The sequence below is a fragment of the Myxine glutinosa genome, chromosome 5, assembly GCF_964187855.1.
Source record: "Myxine glutinosa chromosome 5, kmMyxGlut1.1, whole genome shotgun sequence".
Lineage (NCBI taxonomy): Eukaryota > Metazoa > Chordata > Myxini > Myxiniformes > Myxinidae > Myxine > Myxine glutinosa.
In genome coordinates, this window is record NC_136265.1 from 194,080,771 (window position 1) to 194,095,592 (window position 14,822).

The window sequence follows — 14,822 nt, forward strand, 5'->3', positions numbered from 1 at the left end:
TCCTCACTCTCTGCAGACCTGGACAAAATCACAGATTGGGCAAACAAGTGGAACATGTCTTTTAATCCTGACAAATCTCACACTCTTACGATGTCTCTCCGAAAAGACCGACTGGACTACCCTCCCATCTACTTTCTGAATAATCCTCTCCAAGAAGTTCTGTCGCTCAAGCTTTTGGGTCTCACTATCTGCCATGATCTTTCCTGGGAAAACCACATTTCCAAGCTGGCCTCCAAAGCCAGTCGCCCACTGGGCATCCTCCGTCGTGCGAAGTCCTTCCTTGGCACACCTGAGCTCCTCACCACATACAAGGCTTTCATCCACAGCTCAATGGAGTACTGCTCTCCCCTCTGGGCCGGTGCTCCTGCCTCACACCTAGCTCGTCTTCACGCTGTTGAAACCAAAGCGTTGAGAATCATTGGAATCTCCCGCGATGACGCTATCTCCGAGGGCCTTTCACTTACTCACCGCAGGCAGGTTGGTGGTCTTTCCATCTTCTACCGACTCCTCTCCGGCCTTGCTCCCCCAGCTCTCCCTGGCCTCTGTCCCCCAAATGTTCCTACAGGTCGCACAAGATCTGCCTGTAACCCTCTTATGGTTAAACTGCCAAAATCAAGACTCTCTGCTCACCTTCACTCCTTAATTCCTCTTTTCTCCCGCCTCTGGAACAAACTCCCTCACTCTCTTCAATCCCGCTCCTCCCTCCAGGTCTTTAAAGCGGCTGTTCACCACCATCTCTTGTCTTCCCCCATCCAAAACCTTGATCTTTTCTACCCCCGCTAATTTCACACCAAATCCACTTTTTTGAGGTGCTGACTTGTTTCCTGGAAGTCCTTGGTGTCCTTGCGTTTTATACCTATCCTTCCTCCGCCCAGGCCCTCTCCCTCCCACACATCTCCCGATGTCCCTGCTCTCAAATGTTGTGTTTGTGTGCTTCCTCCCCTTCTCTCCCCATCTTGTCGACCGCTCCCCTTTTTATATACTTTGTTTGCTTGTTTGTTTGATTTGTTTGTTTGATTTGTTTGTTTGATAAATGTTAGCTCTTTCACGAGCCACGACTCTGTATACAAAAAAAAAAAAAAAAAATTCCTTGGCCAGGCAGTTTTTCTTGTTGTTAACACTGACCTATTTGTTTATGTGGAGATCCCTTCCTGCAGGTTCTTCATAGCAAGCTTCAGGTGCCTCATCAATGTATAATGTTGTAGGAAGTGGGATCTTGAAAGTGCAAGGTAAATCTCGTTTTTTTTGTTTTTTTTTGTTTTGTTTTTTACAGTATAAAGAGCTACTTTCTATAATGCACACGCCTTATTATTTCTCTTCTTCTTCCCCTTCCTCTCCTTCCTCTTATTCCTCTTCTTCTGCCTCCTCCTCTTCTGCCTCCTCTTCTTCTGCCTCCTCTCCTTCTTCCTCTTCTTCTTCATGGCCACAATTATTCCCACGTCCTTGTGGGGTTGGCCAAGGGAGGATTTTAGCAAAAATCTTTCATGAACTTGACATTTACGGTAGGAATTTGTAATCTGGTCAGGGTGCTGGTGATAAATCACTTTCTCTTCATGAAGGACACTGTGGCGATCTTTAGCGTACACCAACTAATACCGGCAGACGAGACGCCCGTTTAACATCCCTCCGAGGGATGGGACACAAATCTGAACCGCCCTGCCTGCAAAACACCGGCATGACAGTTTTATATCTGGGTCGTGATTCAAACCCAGGCTCGACAGCTTAAAGGCAAGTCGACGTACCTCTCGGCCATCTTGCGAGCCCTATGAATGAATGAATGATCGTTTTAAGGCCATTTTCCCTGTTAGAGCGGGGGTTAGCCTTGCGGGCCCCATGACAATCATGGTTCCTTGTTTGAGGCAATGTTTTTATGGCCGGATGCCCTTCCTGACGCCAACCCTTGGTCATGCTCTTACGATGCACAGGGATACGGTGTACCTATTCTAAATCGGGGTACACACCATGATCATTCATCCCAGCAAGCTGGTACTCACTTTGCCGACCTCGGAAGGATGACAGGCTGAGTCAACCCCCCTGGCGTTAATTCAGCGATCGACCGGGATTCGAACACAGGATCCTGGGATCCCAAGCCGGCACCCTAACCGCTAAGCCAACACCAGGCTTGACCACAATCATAGAGCCCTATAATGCACACAACTATTAAACTTTAAATGTTTTTTGTATGAAATAATGAAATCGATTTTCATCAATACTTGTTTGGTGAGAGATGGCAGAGCATGTGTTTTTAGATAGATTTTTTGTCATTAATCAAGTTGTATTTCAGTCTTGTGCTGTCTTCTTGGTGCTTGAAGATGCCTCACTACTATAGGGGTAACTTACAGATTGGATTGCCTTGGTATGTATGCACGAATGTTGGTCTGAATAACACCTGACTTGTAAGAGACTCAACATGGCCTTGAAGGTTTAACGACTGCACCAGTTACTTTGACCACAATATAACCTGAAAGGGCAACAGTCCTGTCTGATAATCTGTCTGGCTGTGATAGTTAACCTGAACATACCAGTCTGAGACACGCGATCATTATCCTGGCAAGTGAGCCAGAATTCTGGGCTATTATGTACAAACTGAAGCATCAGGCCGTTAATCTCTCAAGCCAGTTAATTTGGCTGTTGAGTTTCCAGGCCGCAAAGCTTAACCATAACCCCGTATTCACCTATACTCCATTTATACTAGCACTTAGTGAAACTTGTGAACCATTTTCAGCCTATTTTGTGCATCTGTCTCACCATGAGTAAAACCAGATCCAGTGTAAAATGTTATACCGCTTATAAATAGATGGACGGTGTTGGCACACCAAAACCGGTTTAAATTACAGCTAATTGTTGTCGTCTGTGGCATTATGGGATATGCAAGACCGATCATTTTGAAATTCAAAGTTATCGTATTAAACACCTAGTGCTGAGGTGGCGACCCATGATGCAGGATCTCGCAGTGCCTATAATAACATCCAAATGAGAGACATGAATTGATGTATATTGCACACACACGATGAAGATACCTTGTGCACGCACACACTCGATGGAACGTTCAACTTGTCGCCAGTTTGAATCGGGTTTATGGTTGTGCAGTTTAAACGTGAAAGCGATTCGAACACTGATCATTTAACCCGCGGTTGAACTGCCATGGTCGAACGTCCTTTTGATAGTCGAAAAGTGCCGTTTGTCCAACGAGACCATTCAGCTGCTCAGATCACAGCTAGAATGACACTGATTGCTTTCAATCAGATAGGCCACAAACGACTCGAACAAATATACGATGTGCGATGTTTACAATTGATTTCTTTCACTATTCTAGTCTCTTTACTTGCTCCTGGGACTTGTGACATTTCAGGCTTGTGACGATGAATGGTGAGTTTGCAAAGGAAGGCAGTAACCCAAACCAAAACAAAAGCCAAGTGATTCTGTACCGGTTGTTTACATTGACCAGTTCTTCTTCCTCCTTTTCCTCTTTTACTTATCCTGGTTTTGAAGGTCATGCTATGTGCATAATAATACATTTGATCAGCTCTTGAGTGATGCATGAGAGACTTTAACATTTAGTATGGGACCCCCTTCGCTGTTGCGAGACCAGGGGCCATGTGTCGTACACACCGGGCTATCGCCACGTCGATTCTAGCAACCAAGACGTGTCTGCCTGTGGTTGTTATCTGCAGGGTTTATGCTTTTTTAAAGTCTTTATAAGAAATAAACAAGCTCTATATTTACCGCATAATATAATAAACAAAATGTGGCTTTGGTGTTGTGAAGGTTTTTTTTGCTTTGAACCTTTACCACACAGCACTCAGCAATCGTGCGTGTGTGTTTGTTAGAAATAACAATGCTATGTATCCCAACTTGTGAAGGCCTGGATTGCCTTTCTGTATAAAGAGCTAATGAAAATTCACAAGTGTGATTAGCCTCAGGATAAGGTTGCAAGTTGCTGCTTGCGTTTTGGGTGTGCCCCGACCCCAAAAAGGAACCACTGCTGAGAGTCTGGAATGCTGTGTATTCAACCTTTGGGTTATTGACCTCTGTATCTTCTTTGCCCCCAACCCGCTCATGCCAATTGAGGGATTTTATTGGCTCTGTAAAGTGAAAATGCATGGCAATCCGTTCTTAGCTAGCTGCGTTGTGTTAGTCGATATGTCTTGGCAAAAGTTGGAGAAATCTCGAAAGGATTTGCAGCTGGATTTTTTACTTGAATTAAGATGTGTATATATATGTAATGCTCGTTGCCGGAGTGTATGTGTTTGGAACACTTTTGCTGCTGGATTTGTAGCTTCCTTGTACGAATAATATTGTGTCGTTTCAATTACACAATGATTCTAAGGCCATGTGTTTACTCGCAGTGAAACCTCAACATCTACACGTGGATGGACCACTCCTCCCCGTTTCCAAACTCGAGCTGCATTTTCTCCTCAATCTGTGGTGTTTTTTTTTTTCTTCCCCAACCACTACTGCTCTGCCCACCCATCTATCGGGGGGCGTTCCCAAGAAATGCAGTTGGTTAGTTGATCGTGACACCACCCCTTATTCTCTTTCCAGTCCAGCCTGTTGGAAGCAAGGTGTGCCAGACCTGCCGGTAGATTGCAGCATCACACTGCAGTGTCTATTACGGGTAATCGGGAAAGATCTGCAGGATACGTGTCTGTAAAGGGTAGTGGCGGCTACCCATGGGAGGACGAGAGCTGGTGGCTGTTTCTTTATGTGGTCCTAAAGTGACTGAAGAAGAAAAGCAGGTTTATTTGGGTCTGTGGAGGGCAGGTCGTGTCATTCCTTCTTCAATCGGGTCTATTTTGTGCTGAGCATCGTCTTTCGGTTGCCCGTCGAAGACTGGTGCCGAACGGAGACCTTATGATGGCTGACGAGGATTCCTACTCCACACGCTCAACCTCTTCACATGGGACACCGTCTCCAAGCCACAACCATGCTATACAACAGTATATTTACTCACAACTTGATGGCAGGTTCAAACAACTTCAAGGTAAGAAGTTCTCAAACAGCTCATTGGAGCATTAGTCCTTCTTCGTAACAAGTTCTTATTCTGTAACTTTCCTGCGTGTATTTACTTTTTTCTTGAAGAACTTTAGCTGCTTCCACAGGCGCACAGTGTACTTCAATTCCCAGGTGTGCTATCGCTGGTTATTTGTATTCGTGTTGCACATTGCATTTGATAGAAACATTAAAGGTGTTTTTTTCTTCTTCTTTTCTTTTGGTACGCTGTCTGCCCGGCTCTCGGGTCACCTGAAACCACGTTTGACAGTTTGTGCCTTATTTCCAAAGCCCAGCTTTCTTACTTCCCTTCGTTATGGCTTTGCACGCTGCTAACTAACTTTAAGCCAAGAAAAGGGAGAGCCATCGGCTCCATCATAAACTCTCTTGACACGCATGTACTTTTGAAATGAATGATACACGTGCATGCTCATGGGTGAAAGGAAGGTACGCCACGACAGGACTGATGTGGATCCAGTTACCCACTCCATAGTATGGGTTTAAAACATTTCTTTCACAATGAAAGATTGTTTTTTGATGTTCAACATTGCCGTTGGCACATTGCTATCAATTATGACCATACACTAGCATTTCACCCACAAATTTCACGATAACCTACCTTGCAGTTTCACTCGGAGATCAAGCGTAAAGCCGTTGAGTCATTTCCATGAAAACCCTTGTGTAGTGCAGAACTGTATGAATGTGTGTAATGTAATCCTATCTGGCACATAGTTTCTGTCCAACATGTCGCCATTTTCAAATGGCAAGTTGATAGATTGCACTTTGGGAGTTTTGTGAAAGTGGATATTCTAAACGTCAGTTATTGTAATCATTAATTTTAAAACGTTTATTAACTGACATCTTTTTTGTGTTGCATGACCTTTTAAAAAAAAATTCACATCTCGAAGTTGTGAACAAAGATTAATTATTTCATTGCAGAAATCTCACAGCTGAGATGCCAAATTGGGTCCTGCAATTGCACAATGCAGTGTTAGAAGTTACAAAAGTATTCAATGAATGGTGCTGCGGCTTTTTATTCCTTTATTTATTTGTTTCACTAAATTGTATTTATTTGGGTATTTAAAGTTTTGGCTTTTCTTTGCCGTCCACATTGAATTTCACTGCTGTAGATTTACTCTTCTTCCACCTGCATTCTCTCCCATCCTTCCTTTTCCTGCTCTTGTAGTTTGTTTGACTCGTTACGATTTCACTTTTTTTTTTTTTTGCGATTGCCGCACTTCATGAAGCCATTTCGATGCTTGCCATTTACTTCAGCCGTCACGTCTCGCCGTAAAGTGCTCGTTTGTTTATTTGGTATGTATTTGTACTTTTCAATCTTTCGTGAACACGAAACTAAAATTGACTGTTTCATGAAGGTGCTGGATTGGACAAGGTGCCTTATCACGTTGACGTTCAGGTGGTTTGTACCCAGGACTTGAGGTTACCAAAGTGAGAAATAATGTGCTATTAATGGCAATACTAAATGCCGTTACTGTTTTTCCCCTTTTTCCGTGTTGTTGTAGACCACCAAATTGGTCACGATTCAAACCACATTGCGTTCTCTATAATGTCGTGAGTACAGTGAAGTCTTCACTTCCACCCGAGCAATTATATGTGCTTTTAGAAACCCATATCGGAGAACATTGCTCTTTGTTTATCTAGTTGTAATGGTCTACAGTAGATCCTCACAAATGAAGGTGAAAAGGAATGATAGATTGACGAATCAACTTGAGGTTTCAGCCAGGGAAGACAATGTGGAACCTCCTTTTGAAGAACCATAACAGGAAGTTTTGGTTGTAAGGGTGCCGGCTTAGGATACCTAGGATCCTGGGTTCGAATCCGGTTCGATCGCTGAATTAACGCCAGGGGGGTTGACTCAGCCTGTCATCCTTCCGAGGTCGGCTAATTGAGTACCAGTTCACTGGTAATTCCCTGTTTGTCGTTAAAGGCGGCAAAAAGGGTTGGCGTCAGGAAGGGCATCTGGCCGTAAAACATTGCTTCAAAAAGGGGACCAAAAAACAACAACAACCACGGTTCCCGAAAAAGGCCAACCCCTGCTTTGCGGGGAAAAATGGCCTCTAAAGGTGGTTTTTTGTTTTTGTTTTATTATGAACAGGCTTTAGAGAAGTATTGATTTGACTGTGTGTGAAAACTTTATTCCTCGAGGAATGTTCTCTGAATGCCGCGTTATCTGAATTTCTCATGAATGCTTGACGCTCAGCATTTAAAAGATGGAGCACAGACAATCCCTGTATAGTACAGCGGTTAACTGGCCAAATTTACCTTCATTGGTCAAATCATGATGGACGCATGAAATTTGGTGGAAATGTACCTTACTTTATTATATCTAGAATTATAAATTATTGGTACCCAGCAGAGTAACCAATGAGAAGTCCATTAAAATGGTCACCATTTCCAAGATGGCCACCAAATAGCTAACAACTAGCTAATTTTCAGTCTTTATGGAGTTATGTTCTCATGAATGACAGACACATGCAATTTGGTGGACATACATATAACTTATTATATTTGGAATATAAATGATTGATAACCCATATGAAGAGCGCATGTACATGGTTCATAAGCAACAGTTCCAGTTCCAAAACCATTGCCTAGTTCTAAAATTGTGAATGCTGTTCACATTTTTCTTCACACCATACCTGGATTCCAACCATATCTGCATGTCCATCATTTTCATCACCCTCACTGCTTTGGTAAACAATGGTTTGCAAGATGTACAATGCAGCAACAGTGACCTGGTGTGCATATCATGAATGAGTGACCTTTTTTTTTTGGATACTAATTCGAAGTTAGCATAAGAGCTAACACAAAGAGCATATAAATAAAGGGAGCGGGAGACAAGCGAGGGAGAGAGGGAAGCACAACAACAGTAGAGACACAGCGACATCGGGAGATCAGTGGAAGAGAGAGGGCTGGGGCGGGGTACACGGGATAAACAATATGTTAATTACAAGGACTTCCAGGAAAGAAGTTGGAGATTGAAAGAGGCGGATTTGGGGTGTTTTAAAAGATCAAGGTTTTGGAGGGGTAGAAAAGGGGTTTTGGATGGGTAGAAAAGGGGTAGAAAAGGGAGGGAGGGTGGGGGGTAGAAAAGATCAAGGTTTTGGATCAGGGAAGATAAGAGATGGTGGTGAACAGCTGTTTTGAAGACCTGGAGGGAGGAGTGGGATTGAAGAGAGTGAGGGAGTTTGTTCCAGAGGTGGGAAAAAGAGGAATGAAAGTGAAGATGAGCAGAGAGTCTTGATTTTGGCAGTTTCACCAGAAGAGGGTTGCTGGTAGAAGTTATGCGCCCTGTAGGAATATTTGGGGGTCAGGGCACATACAGAGCAGGGGGAGCAAGGCTGGAGAGGAGTCTGTAGAAGACAGAAAGACCACCAACCTGCCTGCAGTGAGACGGAGAAAGGCCCTCAGAATCAGCTTCATTGCGGGAGATTCCAATGATTCTGAGTACTTGGTTTCAACCACGTGAAGCCGAGCTAGGTGTGAAGCGGGAGCACCAGCCCAGAGGGGAGAGCAGTATTCCATTGAGCTGCGGATGAAAGCTTTGTATGTGGTGAGGAGCTCAGGTGTGCCAAGGAAAGACTTCGCACGACGGAGGATGCCCAGTCAGCGACTGGCTTTGGAGGCCAGATTTGAAATGTGGTTTTCCCAGGAGGGACATTTCAGAGTGAGAGATTTGTCAGGATTGAAAGACATGTTCCACTTGTTTGACCAGTTTGTGATATTGTCCAGGTCTGTGGAGAGTGAAGAAGCTGCAGACTCCCGATTTGAGGGTTGAGATATGGAGCGGTAGAGAATGGAGTCATCAGCAAAGAGATGGGGGGTATTTTCCAGAGAGTCGGAGAGATCATTGATGAAGACCGGAAAAAGCACAGGGTCCAGAACACTGCCTTGGGGAACTCCAGCCTGAACAGGAAGGGGAGATGAGAGAATTCCATTCAGGGCCACACGTTGTTGACTGTGACCGGAGAGAAAGTCCGCAAGCCATGCATGGAGATTTCCATGGATACCGTAGGAGGAGAGTTTGGTGTGCAAAGCGGGGTGCCAGACCGTATCGAAGGCACGTGATATGTCAAGGGAGACAGCTCTAATTTTCTGTTTGACAATGAGGACCTCCATCCATTGTTGAGACAGCAGATGCAGCATGTCCAGAGTAGAATGACTTGATCTGAAACCAAATTGATGATCAGAGATACATTTGTAATCGGGTTTAAACAGAGCAATGCATGAACACGTCTCATTTAGTGACAACATTGAGACATCACTCATAGACATCCTGGCGTTTGTTCACTTGGATGAATGGTATGTCCTGACACTACGTCGATTTGAGTCTGAGGGTATCGGCCTTTTTGTTTACTGAAGGATTTTTTTCAGGTTGGCATTCGTGAGACGAGATGTGGGTGATCTCTAGATTTGAGTGCTTTGTTGGTCTCAAACGTAAATGTAAATATACCTGAAACGTCGCTATCATGATGTCGGCCCAACATTCCAATGTAATATACGAAGCCCTCCACCTTGATGGTGGCACCATGCTATGTCGTCATCAGTCTAACTGTAACTGATCTGTCTATCTCCCATCGTCGGTTATTCTAGTGGAAATGATCGTAGCATGCCTGACATGCTTTTGACTTGTACCATGCTATCGTTGTTGTGAGGGGTTCAGGGTGTGGATAACACTTGTACATTCCTTCAATGTTTTCACAAAAAATGTCATCTTTTTAATGTACGGTACTTGAACATCTCAGGAAAGGAAAGTGAATCACTCCACACCACTTCAAGTTCAGCTTGCCGCATGTGTTGCATTGCTATCTATTTCACATTACACATTATCGGAACAGGGAACGGTGGGACACTTTCTTCTGTTGCTCGTTTTTTGGAATTGGTCATAATTATCCGCTGCACAAGCGGCTGGAGCTGCATTTGGGCCGTGCCTTGCTTGCCTTTTGTCTGTCTGGTCCTGTTGGATACCGCATTACCGATTGTTTTATTTACTTTATTTTATTAGTTGCACAGCTTGGATGTAAGTCATTAATTTGGAACCATTGCGGGTAAAAAATAAGTGTTAAAGGTCCCGTAAACACCTGTTTCGTGTTCTAGATGCCTTGATGTCGACACGGTATTTACTCGTTGTGTGTTTAATGGTGCGGTGGTCTGCAATGATTGGTTAATGTTCCACTGACACTGTTGCTTGTGTTTGAATTGATTACATGTTCAGTGTTGCATTCTATATTGCTGTGTGCGGTTTCATTGGTGCTTTATTTAAGCAATCTGCACAAAACCAAGTCTTGTCAGGTGTAGGTTGATTTATAAATGATAAACGCATTTGCTAAAGTATAATCTGTCCAACTTCTTTTTTTGGGGGGGGGGGGGGGGAAACTCACCAGAAACAAGGGGGGAGGTGAGAGGAGATTGTGGGTAACGTGGGGCAAATATATTTTGTGCCATGGCTGATAATCCCCTCCTGTCTGCAGCAGGGGTCAGTGAACCACTTGCACTGTGGCTCGTGTACAGATGAACATGTAAGCCCTCCCAAACCCCAGCATGAGGGGGCATGGTTTGTGCCCACACCATGACCCTTGATACCGCCATGTATGCAAAATTTGGTGCGGATTGGCCCAGCCCTGCTTTTTTTCCTATGATTTTCAGATGGACACATACACACGCACATACTGGGAATTGCCTTGTTAATATAGCAGAATACGTGCACACGTCCTGTGTATAGATACTTTATGTTGAAATGGGTCTCCAGGCATATTGTCAAGCATGTGCTGCAGTCTTGTGCAGACGATGATATTATTGATCATCTACGATGCAGTTAATTTAGCGATGACCGGGATTCGAACCCAGGATCCTAGGGTCCCAAGCCAGCACCCTAACCACTAAGCAACACCAGGCGGTTAGGCTAACCCCCGCTCTAGCAGGGAAAATGGCCTTTAAAATGCATGTTGTTGTGTTGTTGTACGATGCAGTTGTTGAAGAATGTGTAATGCAGGTGGAGCTCAAACAATTGAGTCTCATGTTACATGGATGCCACTTATTTTGCTCGATGGAACAAAATGGAGATACCGACCTGTTCTATCGGAGCCCTGTGAAATACCTGTCCCAACAATGAGCCAAAGCTCAGTTAGAAGCCATGCGTACTGAGATAATCGACTAAAATCTCAGTGCACATTCGTTAGATTTTGCTAAACCTCAAAACATTCCACATGAGGACAGTGGATGAGCTCACTTTTCCTGGTCCAATCCACCCTGATGAACCAGTTCTGAAAATATGGGGTGTGACCTGATGAGCATCTCATGCTGTTGACCCATCCTCCGCTTTTGTAAAATGCGATCAAACCGTTGTATGTTCTAGAATGGCGTTCTTTGCCTTTGTGGTTACAGCAGAAGAATGCAAACCTTGAGTTCCAGCTTTGAATCTTATTTAATCCTTCCATAATCCCTAAAAAGGTACGTGATTCAAGAAATATAATCCAACACAACATGTGAAAGATTCTTCACTGGAAGCTCTTTACAAGTCACTTCTCATTTCATTTACTTGTTTAAAAATGTTCCACGCCGCATTGTCGCTGCTCACTGGCTCTTCCTGACCCCGGTGAAGTTTGCTTTTTGACGTGCTCTGAAGGCTTCCTCCTGGTGGAATGTGCATTGCTGGCACAAACACTGATCTTGGAAAAGCCCCCTTAAGCACACAGGCTCAAGGAAATTGCTAGGGAGCATTGATTTCACTCCGGGCCCACAGCTTGTTGAACTTTGTTACAGTATTTAGATTGTCTTTTGTCCACATTGTTGTGCTGTTTTCTCAATGTTATTATTGTCAACTCGTAGTTTCACCTCGGCCGAGCCAACAAATTGACTCTTACCTATTAATCCAGCCATATTTTTGGCTCTAAAATTACATTTGCCTCGCACTCAAGTGACCATTTACTCGAAAATGATGCACAAAAGAGCCATGGTGTCTAGCGTTTCCTTTTGCGAAACTTCTTCTCTTGACGAGGTGCGACGTTCTCTCGTTGCAGAAGGCAATGCTGCTTGGTGGGAAAATCCTGGGCTTCCCAAAAAACTTGTTTGGCCTTATATACGATAACGAGATATGTAGTGACTGTGCCTCTGCTAGCTATTTAATTGTCTGTCTTCTAACCTTTCTCTCATTTTCTCTCACTCTGTGGCAAAGTACACCATTTGATGCCAATGCAGTTGGTGATAAGATGATTTTGGTGAATTATTTAAGAATGCAATCATATATTTCTTAGAAAATTGCCAAAGTTAAAGAACTCTGCAAATGTTCTTTGGGTGAGAGTGTTATTAAACCTTGTGAAGGCGAATGTCGGTCGCCGTTGATGGACAGGTCGAACAATATGTTTTAAACAATCGAGAGTTGGCAAAACTCTGCTCACCACGGTGAGAAGCAACGTAAAGCTGCTGTTTCGGGCGTTATCACCTTTCTCGCTCCAAAAGAGCTAACGCCTAGAATGTCAGCTTTACTTTGCTTCCCATGGAGGTCGAGGTTATACAAAGTCGAGGCTCGTGGCAGAGCTAGACCATAGAATGAAAATGGATGGAACAGAAAAAAGCAACAGTAGACAGATAGGGGGGGGACACACCAACAGCAGGGTTAATGGACGAAATAGAGGGTCGGAGACAAATAATGGATGTGGGGAGGAATGAGAGCAATCCGAGGGGAGGACACAGAGGGTGAACAAGATGGATAGAGCCGCAAACTCTCGGGAAGGAAAAACTGGAAACTTGTGCTTGAGGACGGTTAATGATGGGGGTGGTGAACCAAAAATTTCGAATTTTGGATCTGAAACGGTGGTAAACAGCTGTCTTGAAGACCTGGAGGGAAGAATGAGATTGAAAAGAATGTGGAAGTTAGTTCAACAGGTGGGGAAATAGAGCAACAAATGAGTGGAGGTGAGCAGTGTTTCTGGATTTTGGGAGTTCCACCAGAAGGGAGATGATGGTGGACTGCATGTGCCATGCAGAAACGTGAGGTGGAGTGGGGGAGAGGGCGGCAGAGCACAGAAAGAGCAGAGGGTGCAAGATCAGAAAGGAGGCAGTGGAAGACAGAGAGACCACCGGACCTGTCTGTGATGTGAAAGTGATAGGCCCATAGACTCGGCTTCATCGCAGGAGATTCCAATCATCCTGAAGGTCTTGGCTTCCACTGCGTTAAGCCGAACAAGGTGTGAGGCAGGGGCGCCACCCCAGAGGGGAGAGCAGTGCACTGTCACGCTGCGCATTAATACCTTTTAGGTGGATAAGAGTTCAGGTGTGTCAATGACGGAATTCCCACAATGGGAGGAGGCAGGGGCAAAGGGAAGATGGGATGCCCGGTCGGCAACTGGCTTTGGAAGCCACCTTCGACGTGTGCTTTGCTCAAGGAAGATGATTGCTGATAGTGAGGCCCAAACGTTTGAGTGACTAAACTTTCTCAAGAGGATTGTTTAGAATGTATATCGGGGGGTTTGCCAGATGGTCTTTTCGGAGAGACGTAGTGAGAGTGTGAGGTTTGTCAGGGTTGAAAGACACAATGTGTTTGACTATCTTGTGTTTACCTCCACCACCAAAGGTGGACGGAGGTTATGTTTTCACCCCTGTCTGTCTGTCTGTTTGCTTGTTTGTCCGTTTGTGAACAAAATATCTCAAAAGGTTGTGGACGGATTCGGACGAAATTTGGCAGAGATGTAGCGTATGTGACAAGAATGTAATGATTCGATTTTGGTGAGGATCCGGATACTATATTTTTTTAAAGTGATTCTTCACCATTGGGAGATAGAGCCAAAAACAATACATAGCAGGATATCTCAAAAAGTTGTGCACGGATTTGGACGAAACTTAGTGGTCCGGTTGGGTGTCTGACAAGGACGATTTGATTCGATTTTGGTCAAGATCTGAATATGGATTCGGATATGATAATTATTTAATTTTTAAGTGATTTTCACCTTTGAGAGACCTGGTGTTGGCCTAATGGTTAGGGCAGCGAGCTTGGGATCCTAAGGTCCTGAGTTTGAATCCCGTTGAATTAACGCCAGGTGGGGTTGACTCAGCCTGTCATCCTTCCGTGGTCAGCAAAATGAGTACCAGATAACTGGTTATAGAGAGGCATTGCATCAGTGGCAGACGTGCCCATAGAAAAACGATGCAACCAGCAGCCGGGTGGCTGCACACGAACCACCCACCACCATTGGGAGATCGGGCCAAAAACTATACATAGTGGGATATCTCAAAAAGTTATGGATGGATTTGGATGAAACTTGTTGGACAGGTTGTGTGTGTGACAAGGAAGAATCGATTCAATGGTGGTGAAGATCCGGATCCGGATCCAGGTGGTAGAATTTTTAAAGTGATTCTTCACCATTGAGTAATATGGCCAACCAGGTGGAGGTATGTATGCTCTCTACTGAGTGCCGTTCTAGTTTTATCAGCGTCTGAAGAGAGGGAAGAGGCCGCAGCCTGCCTGTCTGAACGATGAGGGAATATCACAGCAGAGGGTGGAGTCATCAGGAAATATCGGGCGTTTAAAAAAAAAAAAGTGGACTATTTGAACGTTTTATTGTAGAAAAATTACAAAAGGCAGCAATTTCAGTGATTCATTGATGGAAAGCATAAAGCATGCCATTTTCAAATCACTCATTATTCTGCTTGTAATTGACATTTTCAATGTGTGCTCTGCCTCTGTTCAAACAGGCTTTGATCCTGACTCCGAAATTCTCCACATCTCACTTGCAAGTGGCTGTAGCGGTAGCCTGACAGTAGTCCTCCACATCCTGCTTCAGGACAGCCAGGGTTTGAGGTTTATTGGCATA

At 44.4% G+C, this 14,822-nt stretch overlaps 1 protein-coding gene across 3 annotated transcripts in view; it reads left to right on the top strand.

Annotated features, from left to right (window-relative positions):
* The window catches only part of LOC137428285 (spectrin beta chain, non-erythrocytic 1-like), a 261,054-nt gene that overhangs the window by 64,886 nt on the left and 181,346 nt on the right, over positions 1-14,822 (top strand). The window contains exon 1 of one of the 3 annotated variants that reach the window (XM_078779312.1): positions 4,536-4,984. The exons of the other annotated variants lie outside the window; for them this stretch is intronic. Within the exon in view, the coding sequence (XP_078635438.1) occupies positions 4,855-4,984 (130 nt within the window). The 5' untranslated portion in view covers positions 4,536-4,854. Of the gene's footprint in view, positions 1-4,535; positions 4,985-14,822 lie in introns of those variants that run through there. 3 annotated transcript variants of the gene reach the window in all.